General features: G+C 36.7%; 1 protein-coding gene across 3 annotated transcripts; it reads right to left on the bottom strand.

Annotated features, from left to right (window-relative positions):
- Positions 1-4,881: 4,881 nt before the first annotated feature.
- LOC121874704 (3-hydroxyisobutyrate dehydrogenase, mitochondrial-like) lies at positions 4,882-20,960 on the bottom strand. 3 transcript variants are annotated; one of them, XM_042378958.1, is made up of 9 exons: positions 20,633-20,960; positions 16,763-16,854; positions 16,194-16,372; positions 13,409-13,530; positions 12,283-12,493; positions 10,287-10,413; positions 10,058-10,159; positions 8,194-8,281; positions 4,882-6,159 (listed from the first exon to the last, which is right to left on the bottom strand). In XM_042378958.1, exons 1-8 carry the CDS (start codon positions 20,715-20,717, stop codon positions 8,195-8,197), a joined length of 1,005 nt encoding a protein of 334 aa, XP_042234892.1. In that variant the 5' UTR covers positions 20,718-20,960; the 3' UTR covers positions 4,882-6,159; position 8,194. The 3 variants fall into 3 exon arrangements, with proteins under 3 accessions (XP_042234892.1, XP_042234891.1, XP_042234893.1); XM_042378957.1 differs by having other exon boundaries at positions 4,882-8,281; XM_042378959.1 differs by lacking the exon at positions 20,633-20,960 and adding an exon at positions 18,545-18,668 and having other exon boundaries at positions 4,882-8,281.
- Between the last annotated feature and the right edge of the window lie 86 nt (positions 20,961-21,046).

Below are 21,046 nucleotides of genomic sequence, written 5' to 3'. Positions count from 1 at the left end.
GAATGTAATATTGTGGAGCAGTGGTCCCCAACCTTTTGTTGGCTGTGGGCCACAATTTTCCTTGTAAATACCGTATAGTGAAGGGCACCAAAACTTTGGATCGACGTTCAAGAAAAAAATCTCATATACCTGTATGCTGTACACTTATTTGCAGATTTACACGTCTAACTGTTACCAGTGACATACATTTTACATTTACTGTTGGACAGGACGTGTTTATTTACCCCAGTGTGAAGGCTGGCTCTCTCTCTGGGTCCGGTCTGGGGTAAATACACATGTCCTGTACTTGACAGACTCGGGACAAATGCGCAGTTCCTCTCTCTCTTACTATGAAGTTGTATCAAGTTATTACATATTTTCATTAATTTCACTGACAAAGAACCCTAAATATTTCCCAATTTTCTTATAAATTCTTGCAGGCTTCATAATATAGTTCTGCTGGTGCAATGGTGCCCCTGTAGTGGATTTCTCCCCTACAAACGCTGTTTGTCGCTGAGTAGCCGACCCCGCGAATTCCACAGTGTATGCCTCGTGGTCTAGGTCAACCAACGCCGCCCACGGAGCGGGGGTCAACTATTAAGCCACGCCTACCCCCGCTATTTAAGACCTGACCTCGTGGTGATCGCTCTCTTTTCTACCTACACCAACCAGCAAGCAACACCTCCTCCTCCTCCGCCTGCCTGGCGGTCCTCGCTCCCGCCGGCGAGCTTGGCGACCCACAAGCTTGTCCTCCTCTGAGCACCCTCACCAACCAGCTCTCTCTTTTCTACCTACACCAACCAGCCAGCAACACCTCCTCCTCCTCCGCCTGCCTGGCGGTCCTTGCTCCCGCCGGCGAGCTTGGCAACCCACAAGCTTGTCCTCCTCTGAGCACCCTCACCAACCAGCTCTCTCTACATCACGCTTGTAACCACGCTGCCACTTCCCAGCACCAAGCTGCATTGTACATCCAATACAATATATATACAGTGAGCACATTGTGAGTTTCCTTTCTCCATCCCATTTGTGGCGTACTGTATGTGGCCAGTTGTCAATTATCTTAGTATGGGCACACAAATTTATGTACATGTAGATATCTCACACTCAGGAATGAGGTAGAATAGAAACTCACAATGCGCTTTTTGTATATATATTGTTGTATAGCGCAGTGCTTAGGAGTGACTAGGTGGAAAAGCTTGCTCAGAGGTCCTGTAGGGCGAGGAGGTTTCTGAAAAACATAACGTACCCCACACCTCGAACTACAGCACACTGAAGCACAGCACTGATCAGATCAGGTGTCCAAGTCATATGTAATATTACACAATTCAGCCCTTGAAAGACAAAGATTTTTTTTAATCTGCTCTAAATCTTGAAACCATAAGGTTACTAAAGGATACACTCATTGCATAAAAGCATAAAATATAACACTCTGATAAGTGATGAAATGATAAATAATGCTGCAGTCCTTAAGGTTTTTTTGTGGTGAAGGTCTGTTCAACTTTGTCTTCTACATTTTCTTGAGACACAGCCACCAAGTACCTTACCAGTAAATCAAACTCTGAGGATCATTCTCCTCACAAACCAATTCTTAATCACACCTGAATCATATTGGGCATAAACAACAAATTCCATGATCAGGAGACATTACTTACACACTGCTTGTATTTATTTCATCAAAATTTTCTGACACTCTCCTTCCAGCTGAACCTTTATCAGAGTTCCTTCCTCATATGATCTGAGGGCTGGTGACCACAGTCTTCCACTCTAAATGTTCTTGGGCTGTTTTTACCATTCCTACAAAAAACTTTCTAGAAACTCTTCCATCTGTTGTTTTCACCTGACCTATTGCTTGTCTATTTCATTGACCATATCTATCACGGGTTTGTTATCTCTTGGATATTTTCATTCCTACACTCTAACACTTAATAACCTGTGCTAATCATATTTACAGCCAATGTACTTCTCACACTGTCACATCATGCAGCAAACCTTGGCTTCAGACTTGTTCCTTCTAGTCCTAAGTTTGGTCTATTTTTGTGTCCCCCCACTGAGCTGCGGTAAACTTTTCTGAGAATGAATTATTACAGCTGGGAAAACACTGCATCATTACATGACTCCTCCAGTATCTCCTACATCCTTAGGATTCTGGTCCCTAATGTACAGTAGCTAAAACAACTACAGTATCTGTGCAGGTGGGGATCGATATGCTCCAAAATTTTACGTGTGACTAGTGACAGCCCTCATATACCAATATTTATCGTCCATGGTCTCACATTGTTTCCAACAAAGTATGCACAGATAGTTGTTTTAGCTACTGTACATAGAATATAAGTAGGACTTTTCTTCTCATCACCCCTTATACTGTAATAAATTTTATCTGTTTTTGGAACCTTGAAACTTCACAGAGGGAAGAAATAAATTATTCTTCATGCAGCTTCTTGCATATTCCACATCTGCCTTTCCAATCATGAGTTACATGCAACTACTTCAATTCTTCTTACTTGCATCAAACTACAATCAAATTTCACATCCGAATATATAATATTATTACATAGTATTACAGTACTGTATGTATACACAAATCCCCCAAATTTGAGTCAATTCCTCACCTCCAGCTAATCTAGTTACCTGTCTCCTCTTTTTCCAACATTAAAACTTCAGTTGTTACATTCTTTCATTTTCAATTTTCCTCTCTTGAATATTTAATTAATAAATCACTTAACCTTCTAGCCATAAGAATTATTTAACACTATGTAACAAACATGGAGTTAAATATCTATCCACGATCACATATAAAACAAAACTTTCTTCTCGACCCAACATTTACTGAAACCTACATTTCCAGTTAACATCATGCATTACTGTATGATGTCACAAACTTGAGACTGAATGCATGTAAGTCTTTAGATGGATCAATTTGTTAGCTAAAAGAAGGAAAGCATAAAACGAGATTGTGGTTAAGAGAATAAAAAATGCTTTAAAGAGATACAGAAGGGGCTCTATGGAAGGATATGTTTGTAGAAAAGGTAAATGTAGTTGTTTGGATTAAATTGACTTGGCAACAATATACTGTATAGCCTAAGAGGTGATTCAAGTAGACTGTAGCAAATATTAAAAATATATGGAAAGGGAGGAGGGAAGTCCAAGGTCGTACAGTAGTAGAATATTCACTGAGCAAGGCTTGTGAATTACTGTACAGTATATGTAAAATTATTCAGTGGAGTGTATATGGTGAGGAGGGTGAAAAGTAAATTATTTTTTATAATTAAGGTGGTAGTGTACAAGAGAAGAGACTTGTAGTATGTATTAGGGACAGCTGGATGATGGTAAGAGATTAAAAGAGTAAAAAGGATCAGAATCTCAAAAGTTTATATCGTGAAGTCCAAATGCAATCTTTCACCCCTTATTAAGACAAGAATAATGTACATATCTGAGAATTCAGTCCCAAGATCAAAGATATCTAGGAGCTTGACAACATGTGAGCCAGAAGATGTGGCAGATTTTACTATACCTGAGTATGTTTGAAGAGGAAACACAGGTATACAAAATTAAAATGACAGATGAAATTTTGATAAGACTGCCCATAGAGGATGAGGAGTAAACACAGTTTGAAAATCTTTGGGGATTTACAGTATTTGGAATAAAGAAAGGAATGGGTGAAGAATAAATAGAGAAAGCAGACAGCCTGGGCCAGTTCAAAGAAGACATGGTGCAGTACAAATAAAGATGCATGAAAGTGAGCGAGGAAAGTAGAAGAGGAAGGGGAAATTAATAATAAATGTGTAGAACAAAAGTGAGAGTACAGCATGTTTAAAAAAATTTGAATACAGTACTGTACTGTACTTCAATACCTGTGTACAGTGATCCCTCGGTTAACGATTTACCCTCCATAAGATTCTTAACTTAGGTTAATGAGCAATCCCTCGATTAACGAGTTTTTTACGAGCCGACTTCAACATGTTTTCGCTTGCATTTGGCGGTCCACCAGCTGTAATATTAGTCCGCCAATACAGTAATCAGTTTTAGGGCTTAAATTCCTTACTATTTTAGTAAATATCAAGAAGTTTATACTATTCAATAATTTTATAAGTTTAATATTAACTTTTTAATAGTCATTTTAACAATTATTGAACATAATTGAAGGTAAAGAAACTAGTTTCTGGCGTGCCATCCAGCCTAACACACCAGACAGGCGTTAGTCTCTCTCTGTTTTCAGTGGAGGTAACATCTTGCTTGAGACTCTCTTCAACTAAACGCTTTTTTCTGTGTTTCCAAGCAAATTATTGGTCATTTTGAAATTTATTTTACATATTGACAATATATAATGCAGTGCAGTGTTGATTTAAAGAAAATAATCTTGAATTACACCAAGAGAACTAAAATTTTATGGGTGAAATGGTGCCATGGGGTGACTTCTCTTCCACCCCAATGCCTTCTCTTCCCCCTTCTCCTCCACCCCCATTCTAATTCCCATCATCATCATCATCATCCAGGAGCCTTCTACATACACACCTCAAAGTAAGTGTACTTTCTACCTTTTTGTTGAATTTAGGCAATTTTCAGTGAGCTGGAACCAATTACCCAAAAACCCATTGAAACAATTTCGGTTAACGAGTTTTTCGGTTAACGAGCAACCTGCTGGAACGAATTGTGCTCGTTAACCGAGAAACCACTGTACAGTATCATGAATCTCATCACCTCTCCCCTACTTTATTGAAATTTGCAGTTTTACAGTACATGTATGCTCAACTTATGAGTCAAAACATAGTGACACAAGAATATGGATTAGTGTCAGGAAGGAAGTGCATTGCAAAACACTGGCATGGAAGTGACTGGATGAGCCACTCTACCTGAGCAATGATGGTAACACATTAACTGGATATACTGTATAAAGAGATGCACTACCCAAACAACTGTTTTATTAATACTGTACAGTATTCATAAGATCCATATATTACAAGCTTAGTTTTGTTCCCATACATTTAAAGGCAACAACTCCACACCACCTGCAATTTTGACTAGCAATGACACAAAAGTTTACAAGCAACGCTAAACTTTACAATTGCAGAGTACCCTGGACATGTATCTCCTTAACTCATACCCCTATTTAAACTAAATACTAATTCAAACATCTGTGTCTTGTTAATTTCCCACATCTATGGCAGAATTCTCCATAAAGATTTACAGTATTACTAAAGTTTACAGCCCCACTTGTAAAAATTAGAGAGCATTCTAAGTGACACAATTCACCACCAAACTCAGGGTTAATTTTTACAATTGAATAACTTTTTACAACCTACACATTTTTATGCAAATCTTTTAACCCTTTCACTGTGCATATAGACTGAAGTTGATTTGAAAATTATCGTGCTCACCACAAAAATCTACTGTAGTCCATGGTCAAAATCATTTTGTTACTCTCTACTTGAATCAACTGTTCCAAGAGTTTCAATGCACTGCCAGCCCTGGGTTGTGCTGCCATCTTTCAACAAAAGGCTCAAGTACGACACAAATATGCAGAGTTGCAGACAATGCCAGAAGCCTAAGCCCAGCTATTGCCAACTGTCAAATTATATTTTTTATCGCCTATCATCCCAATAAATAAGGCAAGTTTTTATTCTATTATATGAGGACAGGCAGTGTAAGTACATCACTTACAAAAATATATATAAAAGAACGAATACTGCTGAACTACTACAGTTTTTGGTTTCCCATCTTTTGCAGTGATGTAAAGGGGAAAATGAATATTTTGTAGTAACCAAGGCATATTTTTACTGACTACAGTATTATTACTGGTATTTTTTGTTACTTGCTATTGGAGGTGTTAGTACAGATTTTGTCTCTTTTTACAGAACCATGAGTGTAAGATGGAAGATGATTTTTGGGAAGGGTTGTGCCACTTCCTTACAAGGAAGTTTATAAAATGCTTTTTTTATGGTTTACAAAATAAGTGAAAATATACAAGTTTGATATGTTTATTGAAATAAATGTGTTTGTATTGTCTGTTTTGTTTGGTTTCACCCAAAATGATTCCAGGTGAGGTACCAATATTGGACCTCAAAACCTGGTTATAACTTACAAGAAAAATGAATTTCGAGTGATGAATAATTTGCTTGAGGGGCATGATCCATGCTTCTGGAGGCAATTTTGACAACATCTGATTTCCTCAGACCACTTAACCTGCAGAATACCCAAGTAACAAATTATTATTATTATTATTTTTAAATATTGTTCATAAAAAACATTTCCACTAGCTACCCACATTTCAAAGGAATTTTTATGCCAGATATGGAAACTTCATGTTCTTCTCATACTGTAATGTAAAAGTAATAAAAAAGCTCAAATTAGCACTTTGATTTTTTGGTGACAATGACACTTGTTGGGAATAATTATGACATTGGACAATGCAGTGAAAGGGTTAAACACTGCAGAGCATAGAGAAATGGCAGTGACCTGAATGATCTGCACATATTTTTTTATACAAGTATTTGTGTTAAGATTTTTTGACATAATTCACATTTAATTGTTAAACAAACAAAAGTTGCCTAAAATTATGGCTTATACTGAGACTTTCCAGAAACTTGCATTTATGAAGAGACAGTTGTTGTGTACATTATATTACTGGTGGAAATGATCATCAGTTGTCAGTGGAGAATCTATTCATAGTATGTGTGTGTGTGTGTGTGTGCCAAGAGGAAGCAGGTTTTATATTAAAGTGATGATGTCTCTTTGCTACAAAAACCCTGACAGCTAGGCACTACACAGAACAGGTGACAGTTTTACTCCCGGACAATACTGTATACAGTACAGTACTGTATACCACACGCCCCTTCTCAATTCCCCTAATGATCCATCTCACTGACTGTATTAAGTAACAATGCTAAGAATAATATAACAAAAATAAATTACAGTATGGTCTCAGAGTACACGAGGGTTACAATCCTGGGATCCCCAAATAAATGCGAATTCGGGTCCTCCCTGAATACGCATAACCCTTTTTTTATACTAAGGTAACCGGCACGCAACTTCAGAGTTCGATACGCCACTCCTTAGTAAAGTAGCAATATCTTGACTTTTTCTTCAAAACTTCTCACAGTATGCATTTTTTTTTTCAATCATCACCATGAGTACTGCCACTAATTCACCAGTAGAGAAAAACGTTACCAGTGCAAATGCCTCGGAGATGTTCACAGAACCAGTGCAAGAGAGAGAAGGACCCCAGAGTCATGTTATCGTTATTTTTCTACTTGTAACTTCGGGTAGATATACGTAATTTTCTTATTTTTTTTTTCACTCTGTTACATGCAAACACAATCTTTCAAACAGAATGTGCAAAAAAAATAAAATAATAATAATTACCATAAGGTCAAAAGCATAAAGGAAATAAACATTTCTTCGTGCAGGGGAGGGGGGAACAGTGTGCGGGATATCAACTGCTACATGTCTCCAGTACTGTATATAGTGAAATGATTGCTAATGACAACACAGTACTTTTTCCTTAGATTTTATTTATTAGGACATATTATCATTATTTATTCCTCACATTCACTGATAAAGTATATATTACTTTATGTACAAAGAATAGCTCCTTTCTCACTTAAACCAGCCTCTGGGCAACGTGACACAGTTCAGCCACTCAGCAAGAGCATGACCCAAGTGTAAGGGTGGTTCAGGGGGTCAGACGCGTATAAATGGGGTCGGGTACTATGGATACACGTATACTCTGAAACCCTACTGTACATGATGTTATCTATTTCTAAAATTAAGTAAGATAAAAATAACATTTCTAATAGGGAAAAGTATGGAAGGAAGTGAAAAATACATTTGGAAGAAAATGAGATCAAAAGAAATTAAATGGTCATCTTCATAACTTCTGAACTATGAAATATTACCAGAGACATAGTAAGGAATAATAGACAGAAAATGCTTGAAATTACATGAATGTTTAAGAAAACACAGTAACATCATTAAATTAATCAGAGTAATATAACAAGAGGAAACTGTGAAGAAAAAAATAAATACAGTACTGTACCATAGAAATACCCGAGATATAATATGCCAATTTCATTCATCTCTATTTATTCCCGCTACAAGTCCATAACATAATAATTATTAAATAAACCTTTTTACAAGTTATAGTACAAGTGGAATTCAGTACACAAAATTACAAATAGCCCAGAATGCACTATCTACCAACACATACTGAACTATTACTTCATTTCTTGTGTTGTTCTTGGAGAAACTGGAACACGGACGAAAAGTCCTTCTCAGCTAAGCCAGAGTTGGTCATTAGTCGGTAAATCTGAAGAAATTTATAATACACATAATTGGTCAGTAATCTTGAAAAACATAAATCATTATAATCATTGTGTAACTAAACAGTATACAGTATTAGAATTACTCCTTACTCTATAGTAGTGTAATGTAAAGAATAATCTTTGTGATAAATATAATGTCAATCATTTTGTGAAAGTTGTTTCAAGTAAATCTAAGTATTGATACATTAATCTATTATTTTTACAGTACCCTGTATTCCTTATATTTTGAGAGAGAGATATGTCCCATGGGGATAGTGAGGATACAACACACTGTATAATATGCGTTGAATAAACAAGAAGATAGTGTGGCCAACACAACATTCAACAATTTTCACTTCCCAATTGTAAAATTAGGTGCCCATCTGCAGCTGGGTACATCACAATAGTGCAAACACAAATTCTAGTACAGTTCTATAGTAATAATTAATCTACTACTCTTTCTGTCAGTTTCTCTTCCATTTTACACCTGGACCCAGTAGCTATATCAAATCCCAAATTTGGCCAATTGTTGTCACAGCATCTAGCAATGTTATTTACTCCTAAAGCAATGTTACAAAAACTTTGTATGCACAGAGAAGGAATTTGACAAGGTTCCATGTGAAATAGTAAAGTGGGGAATGTGAAAGTTAGGAGTCAATGAGTACCTTATTTGAGTGGTATATGAGGACTCAAAAACCTCTGTGAATGTAAATGGTGAGGAGTGAGGTAATAATAGTCCATAAGGGGTCTGTCTTGAGTCCACTTCTAGTTATCATTGTGCTAGAGGTAATATCATTGGACTAAGCTGGCCTGTCCTGGGATTTGTTGTATGCTGATGACTTAGTGCACATTGCATATAGTACTGAAGAAGCAGTGGAGAAATTTAAGAAAGGGAATGAAAGAAAGGCAGCAAAAGGCCTGGGAGTGAATGGGGTGAAAACATAAATATTGATTAGTGGTGTGGGTGAAAAACACATGATATAAAGTGGAAAATGGCCACATACTGTCTGCAAGAAAGGTGTTGGCAGCAATTCAATAATGCAGTGTGAGGAAGGTGGGTACAGAAGAGATGCAGTGGAGTAGATGACAGACTGTGGGATGTTGCTAACTTTAAGTGCAACCAAGTGCCCAAAGTAAGGCTGGAGAAACCCAACAATGGGAATACGAGTAAATCTCTGAAGTGTGTTGAGGAGTTCTGTTACCTGGATGACAAGATCAGTGGTGGTGAAGGGAGTTGCAGTCTGCCCAGTTGCAAAAATCAAGAGTGGCTGGAGGATGTTTGGAGAGCTCCTACCTCTATTGATGACAAGGGGACCTTCTCTCAGAGGGAAAGGAAGAACATGTGTGGTTGGTGTGATAAGTGTGATGTTGTATGGCAGTGAAGCATAGGCAGTGAAAGAGAATGACGTAAGCAGGCTTACACAAACTGAAGTGAGAATTGTGAGATGAATGTGTAACATGACACTGAAAGACAGGAGCTATGGGGACAGCTAGGTAATGAGAGTACAGTATTGGTGAAGTTCCTGCATAGAATCAGACCAAGATGGTTAGGGCATGAGGAGAGAATGGAAGAGACCAATTGGATCAAGAGGAGCATGAGTCAAAATGTGGAGGGGAGGCAGCAATGGGTACTACATAGGCCAACAATGACAAAGGGAAAGGTTATAAGAAATTACATTAATTAGGAGATGCCATCAGGTAACTGTGGTTTAACCCAAACAAGCATGGTGGAAAAAGCAATAAAATGATGATAATTGATGACTATATAAGACTACACTGACCTGGTGTGAGAGAGAACCAAGAGGTGTTGGAGAGAGGGTCTTGGTCGCCGCATCTTGAGCTAGACCCAAATCTTTTGTCATGAGTGCCGTTCCAAAGCCACCCTATATATGAGGAAAAAGTTGGAGTGCTGAACAAAATCATTAAAATATTTTTTTTATGGGTAATGCCAAAATTCAATTTAGAAAACAAATGGAAGCATTTCTAATACATTTCATGTTCAAAACAAACCTCGTAGTTATTAGATGAAGGTACATTTTCTAGCACGCCAGGAACTGGGTTGTACAGTTCCATGGCCCAGCAGCGGCCAGTGGCTGTACTGATAATACTGGCCATCAGCTTGGGCTCCAGTCCTAACCTGCAGCAGGGAAAAGAATATTATCTAAACAATTATGATCAGAATACTAATTCAAACTATTCCTTTTAGTAGACAAAGATATTGCTGGAAATCCAGGAGGTTGAAGTAATTCAGATATTTACTAACCATACTTGGGCATGTGATAACCGCTACTAAATACTGGTTGCCCATACAAGCTTTTACTTGCCTTGATATTTCTGTAGGCTTTAAGTAAAACATACCAATTACAGTACTCGTATTCTGCACCCAAGTATAAGTAAATTGTTCATTTAGCGATTTAGTTAAGAGTCCTTCACAAAGTCACACTGAGAGTTGCTGGTGCAGCTAAAAGCAATATTGGAAAGATCATCAGCAATCAAAGATCACACTTTTTTAAATAGTTAATTGTTTTTATTTTCTTTATATATGACACAACACTGAACAACCAACTTATCTTATTACATCCTATAAATGGAGGTTTTCATCCATTTATATGAATGAATTTTTTCACCTAATATAAAAAAAATATATATGATTTAATCATGCACAAAGACCAGTCACCTCTAGAGGTTGGTAATTGTACATGTTATTAAATGTTTTGGTAACATCCTACCAACAATATGCTTCACAACATGACAGATTAGGATGGCATGCAAATAGTAGTCACCAAAAACAGTAAAATAAGACTAAATAAATTAGATGAAATGGAAAAAGAAAATTATTATACTTTCATTGTCACAACAACAATAAATAGGAATAGTGTAAATTGGTTTATCCAATAAGCAAGTGAAGATGTAGTTTAAACTTGCTCATTGTTATTTTTTATTGTTTCAGGCAAAGAGTTATGGGGATCGTCCAATTGGAACTTTTTTTTTATTTGTGGATGAATTTATATGAAAATTTCCAGCATTATTTAGAATCACCCAACAGTGTGTGTCTAGAAAATACTCTCACAAATAATCAAAGAAATTTATAATAAATGTGAATCTACCTACAAGCCTGTACTCTATTACAGTACTTTATTAATAGAGCACTGACTTGAGGGTAGACTGTCACATTTTTAATAAATTTGTTTCTGATTATTTGTGAGAAGATTTTCCAAATATTATTTATTTGTATGTGTTTTGTGTGTGTGTGTGTGTGTGTGTGTCTATACACATACACACACACACACATACACAACATATTCAATACTGCAGGCAAAAGAAATAATTGTCCTAAGGGCAAACACATAAAGGGAATGTACATTTCTTTGTACACGAGTAAAAATTTACCCCCCCCCCCTCCCAGGTCCGCAAATGTTATTCGCGGATTTGGCGAATCGCGGCCATTTTGAGAACCTAACCCAAGCGAATTTGGGGGGCCCCCTGTACAGTATGTCATTTGCTCATACTGTAATACTATTAAGATGACAATAGAAAACAAGAATCAACCTACAACTGACTACAGGGTAAGGGAAAATGGGTCTTTTGTGATTTGTTATTTTTTGGTAGATGTTATTGCACATCATTCATACTAGGCAGTGATGTAACTAGAGGTTGCCCAAATTCAGAGGATTTTTCTTTTAGAAAATCTGATTTTTCATAATTTTTGGATCGCTTGCAGAAGGATGATCACCTTAGTGGTACTACAACATCTGAATACATACACATCACTCAATGTATACTACAGGGTATATTCATAATCCTAACAAAAAACACACCTCGTATGATTTCACAGCTCATACTGCTTAATCACAATGTAAAGACGTAATCATGTGATCCTGCAACTGTCCTTCTTTGTCCATCTATTTAGGTATCCACCCACCATCTTTCTTCCAACCCTAACAGCAAATTAATATAAAAAAGTCCACTTTCTTACATTAGAACACTGAAATATTATCTAACATACCTCATTCCCAAATTCATGGTCTCAGCAGCACCAATCATTGTGATAGCTAATAGCATGTTGTTGCAGATCTTAACAGCCTGTCCATTTCCAATAGCACCGCAGTATACAATGTTTTTGCCCATGGATAATAGAAGTTCTTTTGCTGCCTCAAATTCTTTTTCGTCTCCTCCAACCATGAATGTGAGGGTTCCACCCTTTGCAGCATTTACACCTGAAGAGTATCAAGATATGTTAAAAAAGTAGAAGATAGAAGTGAATCTTAAATCAATCTCATTCAAAGAAGTTCAGGTGCTCCTCTACTTAAGAACGTTAAACTTACAAACTTTCAGAGATACAAACATCATCACTGAGGGGGGTTACCTGCCAGAACAGGTGTTTAATGTGGATGAGACTGGATTATTTTGAAGAAAATTCCAGATAGAACAAGCATTACCTAAGAGGAGAAGAGTGAACCAGGTTTTAAGGCTGTATTAAAGGGTATAGCTGTACTAAATATCCACAATCTTTTAATTTTTTACAATATGTTTGGTATCCACAAGAGTAAGGCTGGACTTACAAACAGGCCTCAGGAACGTAACTCGTTCGTAAGTAGAGGAGCACCTGTATATTCTTGTGCTACAGATAATAAACCAAATGAAACAATAATAATACCATTTATTTTTATTTTTTTAGAAAATACCATTAAAGAGACATAAGATTTATAAGAATAAAGTTTGTTTACTATCATGTTGGTCAGAAAACAAAAATCGTATACATATTATTATAATGGATGTTGACAGCAATTTCATGCGAGGTGACTACAGCCATTTAAGTCTCTGTCCAAATAATCCTCTCCACATACAGTAAGTCAATCAAAAGAAGATTAAGCAAAAACTTAATGTGAGCAAGGGACTGGGAGGGCAGTAACAGGGCATACCCAAGGCCAGATGAGTGCACATTATGGAGAATCTATGTAAATACCAGTATGGTAAGTCATGTACTGTATTTGGACAACAGCATGATAAAACGATCAAGTAATGTTTAATATTGTAAGTGTTTTTTACAATTCACCTCCAATTTCTTTGAGGTGGCCTATAAATCATTAAATGTCTTCACAAAACCTCTGTATAGAAAGAGGATAACACACCTCCAGACACAGGTGCATCCATGAAGACAGCACCTTTCTTAAGTGCAGCACCAGCCAACTCCTTAGACACACTGGGGTCAATGGTGCTACTGTCCACAATGAGTGTCCCAGGTTGCACTGTCCTGTTCAAATTGTAAAAGTAGCTAATATTAACTTAAGTAACAAGCATGTATGCACACACACACACACATGAAAGGTAAAGCTCGCAATAAATGCATTTATCGTGTTTAGAAGCGAACACAAAAGTTTATGTAATTATAACTGAACATGCAATGCTAAGAACACTATACAAGTACAGGTACACTACCGATTTTGCGGCACCCTTGGTTCCAAAGCCTTGCCGGATTATCCGTTTTGCCGGACCAACTGAGGTCAGGTAATAACAATTCAACAATACACCTCTGACCCACTAATTATACACCTCCTGTGTCTCTAAAGCACCATGGACTGCTATAAATTTAAATTAAACAAATATTAAATGTAAATTAAATGTGAAAATGCCATAATTTTGAGCAACATTATTGTACACACTTTATCCTCAAATGTACTGTACTACACTAGACTAAAAATTTTATCTCTTGTGAAAACTATGTGATGTTTATACTCAAATTAATCACTATATTACATAATCACTACATTACAAGGATTCCAGCAATGCAATTTATATTTTGCTAAGTCTAGTCAGCTACATTTTATAAGATAAAAACTATAAGCCTAAAACTAGCTTCACCCAGGCTGGGAGGGAGGGAGGGAATTTAAGCGCCCCCTCATAATTTTGTCCCGACTAAAGGAGGTGCCGGACCATCAGTTCCCAGATAATCGGTGGTGTACCTGTACAGTATAAAGCTAAAAAATCCAAGTACATGTACCTTAGAACCAAGCAATGTGTAAATTTCTGAATGTTACCATATGCTATATTGTCTGGAGTGGTATGGAGCTCAGATTGTGGTTTTGAATACAAAATTAATGCCTTGAAATGGTATATGAATGTAATAAATATAATTATACACAAATACGGTGGGGTATGCTATAACGAACGGATCCTACTACGAATATTCCTATAACGAATGGTTTTACCTATAAAATTGAGAATGCTATAACGAACGAAACTCCTACAACGAACATTATTTAATTTTTTTTTTTTTACTAATTTATTGTTTTTGTATTACAAGTATTAATGATATTCTTTATTTCAGGGGTTTAGATGCATATTTATGCACTTTTTTAAAATTTTTACAATTTTATATTATATTTTTCACTGTTAAGTGGTTGTATTTGGGGGCCTGGAACGGATTAATCCTATAACGAACGAATGCTATAACGAACAAGGTTATAGAACCAATTAGATTCGTTATAGCATACCCCACTAAATGCAAGGATACATAAATAAAATAAAACAAATTCTGATACGAAGTTAGAGGTTATAGGTACGTGTATGTGTTATGTTACCAGTACACATCGATTTATGCATTATTTTCAAATTAAGGTGAACCTGTCTGGTCTTTTCAAACCAAGGGGACAGAATTAGGCATCCCTTCAATTTTCTGTTGCTAGAATACTGATGCATTCTTTCAAGCCTTTTCCCACTTATCACAGGGCAGCTGGTACAGCTACACACACACACACACTTTCCCATCGTTCATTTCTCTGTGAAAGAAGTGTTTTGCTATACAGTAGTACAGTACAGTACTCCCCTTCCATTCAAGGCCTCAAAATTGGTTTATCCAATCATTATACACAGTAAAGAGATTTAAAACAAATAATGCAGCCTTCAGGAAACTCATCACTTTAGACTGAATTTCAGAGCACTGATTCTTTTGAAATCAGTTTCACTGCCATAAGTCAAGATAGGATGTGCAGTGTCACAATATCTCTTTAATTTCTATATCCATCAAACCATTTTCATTTAATACTACATACAGTACTTTCAAATACAAGCCCTCATCCTCCTCTTTTAATTCATTCTGCATTAAAATTTTACATTCTAAATCACTAGGCTTTCTATTCTGCATGGTTTACCAAAATGCACTCAGAAACTATCACAATACCTTGCCCAAATTAATCACAGCTTTTTTGCAGTTCCTGTTTGCTCTCTCTAAAAGGCACTGCACCTAACCACACTACTGTACCAAACTATTTAATGTATCTATTTCCATAGATTATTTTTCTCTCCCCTTTCCTTCTAGTCTAATTGCAAGATCTTGAAATGCATCCCTTCTCTTCTCTACTTCATTCATTCTATTCGCATGTAATGCTCCCAGTCTAATATTGTACTATCCTCTCTAAAGGCCTCCTATACTATGTTGCCATCTTTTCACCCACATAGGACCACAGATTGGGGGTTCATAAAAAAAACAATTACAGTCTCTCCTCGACTTACAACGGGGTTCCGTCCCGACGACCAGGTCGTAAGTCGAATTAGTCGTAAGTTGAAAAGTCGAAAATAATACATAGAAATTCTTAAATGGGTGTCTCTTTTTCTTCTCAGCACCACGAGAACTCTCACTTTTACGCTTGACAGCCATTTTAAAGGGAATTACAAACGAAAAAATTTTCAGTACACAGCGTGATCATTAACGTCAGGACTCGAAAATACGCAAAGTGAAAAATATTTTATACGACCACGGAGGTCGTATGTCCGGGTTATCGTAAGTCGAGGAGTACCTGTATGGCCTTGGGACTAATGGATCTTACCGATTCACCAGCAAACAAATAAACTTTTTATACTGTATTTGTAATAAAATTCTGACTCAATAAAAAATCCAACCTCACCAAATGAACTTACTCAAAGACACCTTTCTCTCCAGTATAACATGACCTCACATGCTGTGAATTAGGCAGCATAGTGATGATACTATCAACTTTACTGGCCACTTCAGCTGGGCTGGATACAATGCTTGCACCTTCATCCTGCAGACATTCCATCGCCTCAACGTTAACATCATACGCCACAACACTGTGACCCTGAAAACAAATACTGTACAGTATTGCTAATACGTATGCACATTCCTACATCCTGGATGTCCGTCATCCTCACCTCTAGAACACCCATCTCCTTTCTGGTCTCTTACAAGCACAGGAAATATATGTACAGGCTGTAGACTTTTCCAAGATGTTGCCATTAAGAAGACTTTTTATCATCTTTTCCCACCCATCACTTAAAAAGAATTATAAAACATAAGGCTTCATTAGTAAGATGTGCTAAATGATCAATTTACTAAATGTAATCAGGCAATGGTAAAACAATATTGTAGCATTTTATAGTTTCAATATGGTAAATCAAAGTAACTGAAAGTCTTCAGCTTAGTGAACCATTTCAAAATAATAATAAAGTTGCGATATTTTATATCTCACCTTCTTTATTAGATTGGTAGCCATTGGTCTTCCCATGTTCCCAAGTCCAATAAATCCCACTGTGGTTTGAGAGTTACACTGTTTGTGACTGACTGCAAAGAGATAATTGTTATAATGAACAAACCCACTTAGTGTAGTACATCGCTACCTATTGTATGTATCTATTTCCCCAAGCTCCTCCACATAAAAATTGAGAGCACTGTAAATTTCAGATCATCCTATGCTCTTAATAATTATGATCTGCACCCTAATATTTGAATCTTGTTTCTGTTGCCCAATGTCACTTCCTTGATTCAACCCATAAATCAGGGAGTGGTAACTGCTTGTAAATTTCACTTTTATTAGTTTACATGTTTTTGCCAAAATACTGATGGAACACAGAAAATATGGATGCCAGTGAGTTAATAGAGCTCTGAAAAAAAATTACGGTGACTCTTGCCTGAACTTTATAGAAATTAGTCACTTGAGTAATGCTAAGGAATCGCCAGTAGCACACAAATCTTTTTACAGTGAGTTCCAAAAATACTGTATGCAAAATCCTCAAAAAGTACTTGTAAATTTATATTCATTTTAATAATTCATAAATATGTACAGCATCACCAAAAGAATGCAGCTTTTTTTTTTTAAGAACATCTGAATGAGTGAAAAATGCTTGAGCTTCTGCCAAGACGGCTGAGACTGCAGTCAGCAAGCGCAGTGATAGAAAGCTTATAATTTTACAAAATAATAATTGTGGAAAATAAAAGTTTGAAACAGTTTTACGATTTGATGTGAAGAACACTTCCTCTACAAAACTTGAAAAGAAAATACAGTACGTATGGTAATTTTCGAGAACAGCATTGCCACCAGAAGGAATTGTTCAATTTCATTCATTTTTTCCACAGATGTTCTTATCATTATAGTAAGTAATTTAAGAGATGAAAAATTTATATTTTGATTATAATTATTTATTTATATTTTTTAATTTTTCTCTATCCATATAACGAGATATTTAACATTTTATTATGTACTGTATGAAACTTTATCTTTCACTTGTTGCCACTTAACGAATCTCAGGAATTTTATAGTTGCAATCGGTAATTTTGACAAATCTAAGACACCTTTCTTCAATGGCATTTTTGGCGCTAATTATGTATAAGCGAAATATTTAACATTTTATTGTGTAATGCAAGTCTCTGTTCTGTTTGTTTACATCTAACCTTCTCGGTCTGAGCGTTCTCTCATGTCCACCAAAATATGAAAATTACATCATGACGATTCAACAAAGTTCTTTTCACTGGTACTAAATATCAAAATAACCTGTAAGTAATTTCTATTTAATGTGACAAGGGGTCCAGGGGGGCTTGAAGTTAGCTTGGGTTAGGTAGATTTCTTTGGTTTGTTAGGTCAGGTTCTATAATGATCAAGTAAATGTTGCCTCTTAAAACACTTAGTATAATGATAAGAACATCTGTGAGAAATATTAACGAAATCGAACAACTCATTGTAGTGATAGTGCTGTTCTCAGACATTACTGCAAATGGCTAATATTTGGATCTTTACTGTTGCTAGTTTGGCAGAATATTGTGGTCTCATTTTGCTCAATATCTGATGCTTAATGCAATGAAGACACTCTTTTTTGTGAAAACATTAAAATTTATTTATTTTTTCAAATTCCGTGATGAGAATAAAAAAGTAAAAAAAAAAAGAGCTTTATTTATGTTACTAAGAATGTTTTCTATTGAAAAGCAAAAAAAAAAATTGAGGAAAATGAAACCTTAAAATTGTGGAAATGATTAATACCTAAAAGTGATTTTGATTGTGGAAGTCAGTTTTTGTCAATGGGGAAAGTTATCGGCTGAAGATGGTACAGTATCGTTCCAGCCCCCTCTGAACTCTCAGTCATTTTCTGCATCAGCCACTCTGTGACTTCACTGTGTGACAACACGTAGGATCGGTTAGGTTAGGTTATGATTAGTAAAGTTAGGTTTGGCAAGGTTATGATTGGTAAGGATAGGTTATGATTTGTAAGGTTAGGCTTGGTAAGGGTTAGTCAAGGTTAGGTTGTAGTAACGTATAATTTTTTTTTTTTTTTACTTCGTGATTCTCAATTTGGAAGTTGAAAAAGCACATTTTTAGCATCTCCCCCCAAGGACTATCTCCATTGTTTTAAGCATTAAATACATGTATTTGGTATTAGGTATCATATTACTTTTGGACATAGCGCGCCTGAAAGTTACAAACTACTAAAACATTTAATTGGTAAAAATCGGGTATTATTTTAATTTCGGACATAGCAGGCCCTAAACTTATAAACTACTAAAACATTTAGATCTCCCTATTCTGACCATTTTGAACCCCATATATACCTGGAGGAAATGGATAATAACGACACAATTTAATTTAATTGATTTTGCGTACTTTTCAGTCTTCGTCTATGTGAACATAAGAACATAAGAAAATAAGGAGTCTGCAATAAGCCGGTTGGCCTGTGCATGGCAGCTCCTGTCGAGAGTTACTACCACTCTCTATCATCCATGAATCTATCTAGCCTCCTTTTAAAACTTTCCAGCGTTCCAGCACTTACTACAAAGTTGCTATGCTTGTTCCCCTCGTCCACCACCCTATTTGTGAACCAGTTCCTTCCTATCTCCCTCCTAAACCTAAACTTATCCAACTTAAATCCGTTGTTACGAGTCCTATCCTGTTCGGATATTATAACAACTTTTATCTATATCTCCTTTATTGATTCCTTTCACCCAATTAAATACTTATATCATATCTCCCCGCACTCTTCGTCTTTCTAGGAAATGCAAGTTTAGTTTCGTTAACCTATCTTGATATGGAAGGTTTCTAAGTCCCAGAATCATTTTCGTCATTCTACACTGCACCATCTCCAGTGAATTGATACCCATTCTATAATAAGGACACCAGAACTGAATAGCATAATCGAGAGATGTTATCGTCGTGAAAGTGAGCTAATTATGAGCGTGTTTACATCACGCATGCGTGACATCTTCCAGTCGTGACCAATGATGTAGTGATCTCATCACGCGAATTTTTTTCGACCAATCAAATTTGAATTTTTTCAAAGGGAGGAGCCAAGGTACGGATCTCAAGGATTTCAATTTCAATGACCAGTGTGACAATGGACGTGGTAGAGGTTGGGTGTAAATCATGCCCCTATGATTATTTTAAGTTTATTGCCGAGTTTTACAAGAAAGACGATCAAGCTATCCAATTCCTACGTAATCACAGTGTTCTCCCTACGTCTGTTGAGTGCCCGCACTGTAAATTGCCTTGTAAATTTAGAAAGAACAAGCATCAGAGGTTGACCCTGAACCTATCCCTGGTCCTTCTACTTCTAACTAAAGTATTGTACTTTCTGACATGGCACGCTCCAAAGTTTAAAACTACGGAAACATTTAGATCTCATTATTTTGAGTTGGAAATTAATAAGATAGGTTAGGTTAGGTTAGTTGAAGCTAAGCCTACCGGGGGTTCGGGGGCTTCCCCGGCGAGGGGTTAAGTTAGACGACTCATTTTCGTGTTTTCCCCCCACCCAAAACCCCAATTACCCAGGGGTTACCCAGGCTCTCCCCCTCGGTACATGCACACAATCTATTAACTCAGATTAAAGTAAGTTTTCCAATTTTTTGTGACTTTCTGACACCAAATACTAGTCGAGAAGTGATTGGCAGTCCGATTTAATCATCTAGGACCATTATTTGACTTCATTCCGGCTATATTTGGCTACATTTGGGTAATTAGTCGGACCCGATCCACGTTTGGCATAAGCCGGATTTTAACCCGTTGTATAACGTGTTGCTCAGTCAGTTGTCCTGACAAATCCAACACACTAACCTAATGGGGAAGGATTCTCAAGCATACCTGATAGGTTTCGCCTAAAAATGGTGTTCGCAGAAAGACGAGAAACTCTATAAAGCGAAGAACACAGCGTCCTAGAGTATGCCATACTTGAGAGGTTTCTTCTTTTTTTAACTACCGGTTGTTAATTATTACTCTCGTACGTGCTCCTGTGTATCCACTCTTTCTCTTCTTTCTTGTTATGTGATTGAATTTCTTCCAGTAATAACGAGCTGAGAAATGAGCACCTCACAGTTACTGCATTGCGGACTAGAGGTAAAGCTGAGGGCTGCAGGTAATGACTACTGAGGGTGTTGCTCCAGGCTCAGGTGGTAGACCAATAGCAGTGAAGGACCTCACGCTCTCAACCAATCATAGAGCACCGTACCTTCATTAACAGTTTCTGAGTGTTACACGGGGTAGTTAAACCATCCTCAC

The sequence above is a fragment of the Homarus americanus genome, unplaced genomic scaffold, assembly GCF_018991925.1.
Source record: "Homarus americanus isolate GMGI-L3 unplaced genomic scaffold, GMGI_Hamer_2.0 scaffold34360, whole genome shotgun sequence".
Lineage (NCBI taxonomy): Eukaryota > Metazoa > Arthropoda > Malacostraca > Decapoda > Nephropidae > Homarus > Homarus americanus.
The sequence above is the reverse complement of the archived record's forward strand: the minus strand, read 5'-3'. Positions and strand labels throughout refer to the sequence as shown.

Bases quoted from the DNA above. Each gene is read 5' to 3' on its own strand.
- LOC121874704 (XM_042378957.1), bottom strand. From the start codon at position 20,717: ATGGCATACTCTAGGACGCTGTGTTCTTCGCTTTATAGAGTTTCTCGT. The intron at 10,414-12,282 runs GTATGTTAGATA...TCCCTGCTGCAG, and splicing joins ACCATGAATTTGGGAATGAG to GTTAGGACTGGAGCCCAAGC. The intron at 8,282-10,057 runs GTCAGTGTAGTC...AAATTTCTTCAG, and splicing joins TTGGTTCTCTCTCACACCAG to ATTTACCGACTAATGACCAA.